At 35.5% G+C, this 6,469-nt stretch overlaps 1 protein-coding gene across 1 annotated transcript in view; it reads right to left on the minus strand.

The window, feature by feature from the left end:
• LOC144965530 (ATP-dependent translocase ABCB1-like) overlaps positions 1-6,469 on the minus strand; it is an 85,629-nt gene that overhangs the window by 39,026 nt on the left and 40,134 nt on the right. The window contains exons 14-15 of the mRNA XM_078900943.1: positions 2,175-2,345; positions 829-990 (exon numbers count right to left, since the gene is read on the minus strand). Coding sequence (XP_078757069.1) covers positions 829-990; positions 2,175-2,345 — 333 coding nt within the window. The remainder of the gene's footprint in view (positions 1-828; positions 991-2,174; positions 2,346-6,469) is intronic.

The following is a 6,469-nucleotide window of genomic DNA, read 5'->3' on the forward strand; positions in this document are numbered from 1 at the left end:
GCACGGGAGAAAGACGAGGTCATAGCAGTCGTCAAAGTGTGATTGATTAGATCAAAATGTCAGGGGACTGGAAACTTTATTTTGATAAATGCAGGCAGAAAAGAGCTCCACAATATTTGTCTAGTAGAGTTAAAGAGGGTAAAAGGCAGTATATCACATACTTTGCAAGCATCTCTGTAATGGGATGTCCGTAGAACAATGCAATGAAGATGCAGATACGCCCATGTTGGTCCATATTTTGCCAGACCTTCAACCCAAATCACTCGAACCGTTTAGCGGTGCTTGTGTGTGTGTTGAACCTGTGACCTCAAGAAATCGAGGAGAGTGGTTCAAGATGGGGTTTGAAACGACTTTATGTTTATGGGGTCGTGGATAGCTCACACGGTAGAGTCGCGATCTCCCCCGCCAGTCGTACTAGTAAGGTCGCGGGTTCGAGCCCCCATCGCCGCCGCGAAGTTTTTATTCTCTGTTGTCCTCTGTTTGTACTCTTTCCGTGCAAATGTTTCCATTTTCATCTTTTGTTGGTATTCCTACTAATATAGTAGATCCTATTTGTACGGTACTGTTCTGGGGGAAACTTTGTCATGACAACGGTTTAATCAATCAAAATGAAGAAAGGCGGCCACCGGCAATACATGAAATAGAAACGTAATATTATTATTTTATAATTATTCCCAATCTTAAACTTTGCTATGCATATCTTACAGTGGAAAAAATCTACATCTATTGAAATGATATGCATGTTGCCATAGACATGCAAAATTACAAATGTGCTAATACTCTAAAATAGATTTGCCTATTACTAATGTTAAATTTCTCTTTGTTTACCTGGTTCATGACTAGGTTGTAGTAGATCCCTTTAAGTGACATAAGCTGATCATGTGATCCTTTCTCCTTGACCACCCCTTTGTCAATACCCACTATGATGTCTGCAGTACGGATGGTGGACAATCGATGGGCGATCACTAGTGTTGTTCGTCCTTGGCGAGCCTACAAGTATGAGAGGAAGTAACATAATTAAGGAGAAACAATCATCCTTGTCTACATTTGTGCAGGCAAAACAAGTGAAAGGATATCTTATCGTGTTTGTGATATTTCTACTATTCGGAATATGAAACGTGACCCTCCGTTCCAAAATGACTATCTATATGTGTGGGCGAGCCAGGTGCTAAAATTAAATAACATATAAAACTGGGTTTATAAGCCTTACAATCACTCATTTTCTGTATCTCAGTCCTCTCAACGTGATAACAAATTGAGGAGATATGCCACAATTACGCTTTACAACGCATATAGAATATGAGAAATTCATTCGTTTCATATAATATAATCATTTTGCCTTGGTGTTAGATTGAAAACTTTCCTCTTGCTTATCCATTTGAACTTTGGCACCACAATCTATTCGTTGAATCACAATTTCATGGTTGACAGATGAGAGGTGATCTGGCAAAAACCCGTCGGGTGTCGGAAAAATTCGAATCCCATAACATTATTTATTTGAATAGAGGCGCCATTTTAAAACAAGATGCATTTTAAATTTTGTAATTATCTTAATTTGGTCCCAAGTTATTTACATTTAAAGGTAGGGGTGAAAGATTATAAAATGGAAAAAGATCGCTTTTACAGACAAGACACATATATTTATTACATAGATAGAGCTCGGGAAAAAGTTAAATTAAAATCTTTATAAAGTTTGAATTGAATAATCCTTTCATGAAAATGTGATGGATACTATGTACGATTAAGTGAAAAAAAACCCAAAAAGGATGCGAATTACGATTTTTCACCCTTATTCTCTCGTATCTCAAAACTAGCTCGTGCAACATCTGACGAATTTTTCCAAATCACCTCACAGATTGGTGAGAATGGTTCGGGAAAATGGTCACCTACGTGGGTGGCATCAAAGCCACCTTTCAACTCAAGTAATGGTGCAGCAAGATAATTGAAAAATCCCCCAAAACCCTCTTGATTTTTGACGAATGGCGATTCTCATATCATTATAAGGAAATGTTAAGGATACCAATATACAGCCATCAATAATGTTTCTTAACGCAAATTGTCTTTTTCAATAAAGTGAACTCTTGCTAGATACAAGACAAAACTCCATACTTAAGAATATTTAGATATTTTGAATTATGCATTGAGTATTCTCAATTTACCAGTAATGTCTTTACCTTATCCAACGCATCCTGTACGACAGATTCACTCTCAGTGTCCAGAGCAGAAGTAGCCTCGTCTAGCAAGAGGATTTTTGGGTCCCTCACTAAAGCCCTTGCAATGGCTATTCGTTGTTTTTGGCCTCCACTCAACTGGGTACCTCTTGCACCAACAAGAGTGTTCAGTTTCTTGGAAAATATAATAAGTATCAGACAAAAAGGTGCAAGCATAAGACAGAAGGTAAAATAATGGATTTTTGAAGAGGGTAATCTTTTTTGTGGAAACTGATATAGAACATTTAAATGTGCAAAAACGTAGTTCGGCAGATTTACCATCTCAAAACTTTTTTTCAATTTTTCCTCCATTTAGGCTATATGTAACTATACGTTTTCATTTCGTATGGTTTAAGTCACTAATTTTTGGCGTCCTTTTTTTTTTTACAAACATTCTTTACAAGCATTGTCTTCCATCCAATCGCTGACCACGCCGAATTTCGTTTGGCTTTTGTTAAAAGATAAGATACAGCGTGCCGCTGATCACCAACGCTTGTTGATAACTTTTCATTGAGTCATGACACCCAGGAGTGACGTGCTAATTTCACTTGCTTGACCGTGCTTCTAAAAAAAACCTTTAACTGATAAGTATACAACATGGACACCGATATTTGCACAACGTAATTAATACCTTGAATTAAGAAACTTTAACTTGGACAGTTTCTTTTTCAATTGAGCCCACTATTAATATAAAAATGTTTCCTGTTCCGCTTTAGGGTGTAAAAAAAATGAAATGGTCAATATATCGCAAACTTACCCATTGTTAACGGAATACAATTACACACCTATCTATCCGCTTTGGGTCATGTGCATCTGTTCAATTGTCTGCATAATACCCTTCCCGTTAATCAAAATAATTGGACATCATGGGTCATTTACAACAGTCCTTCCTCCTGATTGGCTATTCTAATAATTGGTTCGCAAGCCAATTTTAACAAAACGCATCTCTCTCAGAAAAACCGGAAACACACATGCTAAAACACCCAGAGAAGAACCAGCTCTCAAATTTCAAACTTGTAAAACGTTTTATATAGGGGAATTAGGCTAAAACCGTGCACATTCGTGTTGGAAGCATGAACATTTGCATACAGCTTGCCAAGACCCTTAAAAATCTGCTGATTCAATACATATATTTTCTTCATATTCATTGTAGAAGGAGAAATTGGGCTACAATCGTGCAAATTCGGATTGAAAGAATGAAAATGGCATACAGGTAGCTAAGACCCATATAAATGACACCTGCTGTGGAATACCTCTCGCAATTTGTCATAACAATGCATTTTTAGCACTGTTATTTTTCCCTACATATCATTACTTATCCAAGGCAAAAATAACCACGATATACTATGTCCGTTCTATAAATTTAAATACATTGTCGACAATTTACAGTAGATGATATAGATGGCTTAGTGTGTGAACAGTACAGACAATGGGCGTTTAGGGTACAACCCTTTCGTCAGCAAAAGGAACGTTGAAAACATAAAACAAATTGCAGTAAGAATTGAAGCGTCTGTATTCCTTGGTGGTTGAAGCATGGTGGTTGAAGCAAGAATGAGACCTTAGCGTGGTGTTAGCTAGTTAACAAACTAACAACTTGTCCCATCAGTCCCTGTGAGCTATTGTAATTGTATCTGAAAACATGCAAATCCAATTCTTTTTTAGTCATATGTAATATTCTTCCACCTCTCTCTCTCTCTCTCTCTCTCTCTCTCTCTCTCTCTCTCTCTCTCTCTCTCTCTCTGTGTGTGTGTGTGTGTATATATCTATCTATCTATCCTTCTCTCTCTTTCTCTCTCTACTTCCTTTCTTTCTTATCAAATTTAATTATGCATTATGAGAATTTCATATTGAATACACAAGTAACTTTGCAATTTTATAACGCTATATTAATTGCACAATGGTTCACCAGCAAGAAACATAGATGCATTTTGAATTTTGTAATTATCTTAATTTGGTCCCAAGTTATTTACATTTAAAGGGAGGGGTGAAAGACCTATTTCATACAAAAAATAAAGCAATCAGTACAGGGTCATTTTTGGACAGCAACAGATAGAACCGTCGCGGTTGCTTTTAGGCGAGCACTCAATTATACCTGAACGAGCTGGTTATTTGTGTACAGTACCTCACACAGCGACAAAACGTAATCTTCACTAGTATTTTCGAAACTTGACTGCTGCAATTCAATTTTGTCGGGTATATCAAATGAAAAATTAAAAATATTGCAAGCCATTCAGATCAATGCAGCTAGATAAGTGTTAGGGGAAATAAGTCGCATGAAGCGACCCCTGTTCTTTTAGAGCTGCACTGGCTGCCCGTATTTTGTAGGATTGACTACAGAATATCAACATTGTTTTTTAAGCGTCTCCATGGATCTGCTCCAAATTACCGTAATGAACATATTGAATTAACTCCCTTGTTCGGAACTTACGATCAGTCTCTAGATTAGCTCTTGTTACGCACTCCCCAGAACAAATTAAATGCAGGTAGAAGAGCTTTTTCATCATCTGTCCATCCATTTGGAATAAATAACCTTTTGAGATTTGAAACTCCGAATCCCGAGAGGAATGCTAAGGCAGGCTAAACACATGAATATTACTTAGAAAACATTTTTTGCTTGATTTTAAATGTATCTCTATGTTGATGTTGTTTTAAATATTGAATATGTCTGTATCTAATAGCTGTAGTCATTGTTTAATTAATGATATATATTTTATTTTTGTAAAGCGACTAGAGCTCATAATATTGCATTAGATATTGGCGCTATATAAGTGCGCAATATTAATACAGTTAGAACAGGCTCCCATTGTCACCATGCGGTCAATAACGTAAATTGCTTGACACAATACTGCATCAGAACGAGTGATGATTATCATAATGATAATAATAATAATGATGATGATGATGATGATGATGATGATGATGATGATGATGATGATGATGATGATGATGATAGCGTTCTATTATAATTTTATTGGTATGCCAACTCCACACTATCATTAAAAAGTAGTAGTCAGAGCATTTGATCCATGGAGCCGGAGTTTATCCCGGTGTCTATAGCGTGAAACGGACAATAGCAATTGCTTGCTGTCCTTTTCATAGGAGGCTAGTCTACGGCAAAAGTTTCCGTCAGATATAATAGACCCCGCTACCCAATCACTGCTGGAAGGACTGGAGGTCAGGAAAAAAATCGACTGCACCGACTGATCGATCTCATGTCCCTTTGCGTGTGAAGCGAGTGCTCAACCAATTGAGCTATCTTGAACCCCAACTGTCATCAATCTTGACCATAATAGGCTATAAAATATAATTGTCGCAGTATTTTTGGAAAAAAATAAATAATTACGGGTAGGTAGAAGGAGCACTGTGTCGACACGGTTGCCGGCATTTTATTTTATACTTGCTAAATCAGATACACAAACATCTCTTATTATAGAATGTTGCATAGTAGAAGTCCCTCAAAACTAGCAAAATTGAATAAGATTGGCGATTATACAATTTGGATAGTTGGTGAATCGAAAGTTCCGTGAAAGGAAAACATCCGAATTGACGCTAAAAATAGTCACAAATGGGAATCCAAAGATGACGTAAAACAACATTGGGTTGCCTTTTAGGACTGAATGAAGTGTTTGTCGTCCATTTCAAAATGTTCCAATCTTAAAAAGTTTGTATCTCAACTAATACTAATATCTCAGAGTGGTTCTATAGTGTAAATCATAGGATTTTTTTCAAATATGTAATGTTCATGCTTTCAACCCTAATGTTCACAATTCATGGGTTTTTTGGAGCTAATTCCCCCTGAAGGTAATTTATTATTGTTTTAACCTGTTCTGAGTGGAATAATATCATATTTATGTGAATTCAATGCCCTTCATTATTATTATTATTATATTTATTATTATTTTTATTATTATTATTATTATTATTATTATTATTATTATTATTATATTATTATTTTATTATTATTATTATTATTATTATTATTATTATTTTTATCATTATTATTATTATTATTCGTGTATACTTTGTGTGGTTTATTCTATGGCTGTTCGTGATTTGATATAAGTATATTAGATATACCATAGTTAACATTTGTTAATGATCCATACTATTGTTTTCGTATATATTCAATATGTATATATTATAATGCCTGTATTCAACCAACAATTCCCTGCCATTTATCATTATCATAATTATAATTCCTAAATTATAAAATATAAGAGAAAAAGACCAGTTAAATTCTCATCATGTAAGATAGTTCA

The sequence above is a fragment of the Berghia stephanieae genome, chromosome 2 (assembly GCF_034508935.2).
Source record: "Berghia stephanieae isolate SIO BIC M18660-M18661 chromosome 2, UCSD_Bste_1.3, whole genome shotgun sequence".
Lineage (NCBI taxonomy): Eukaryota > Metazoa > Mollusca > Gastropoda > Nudibranchia > Aeolidiidae > Berghia > Berghia stephanieae.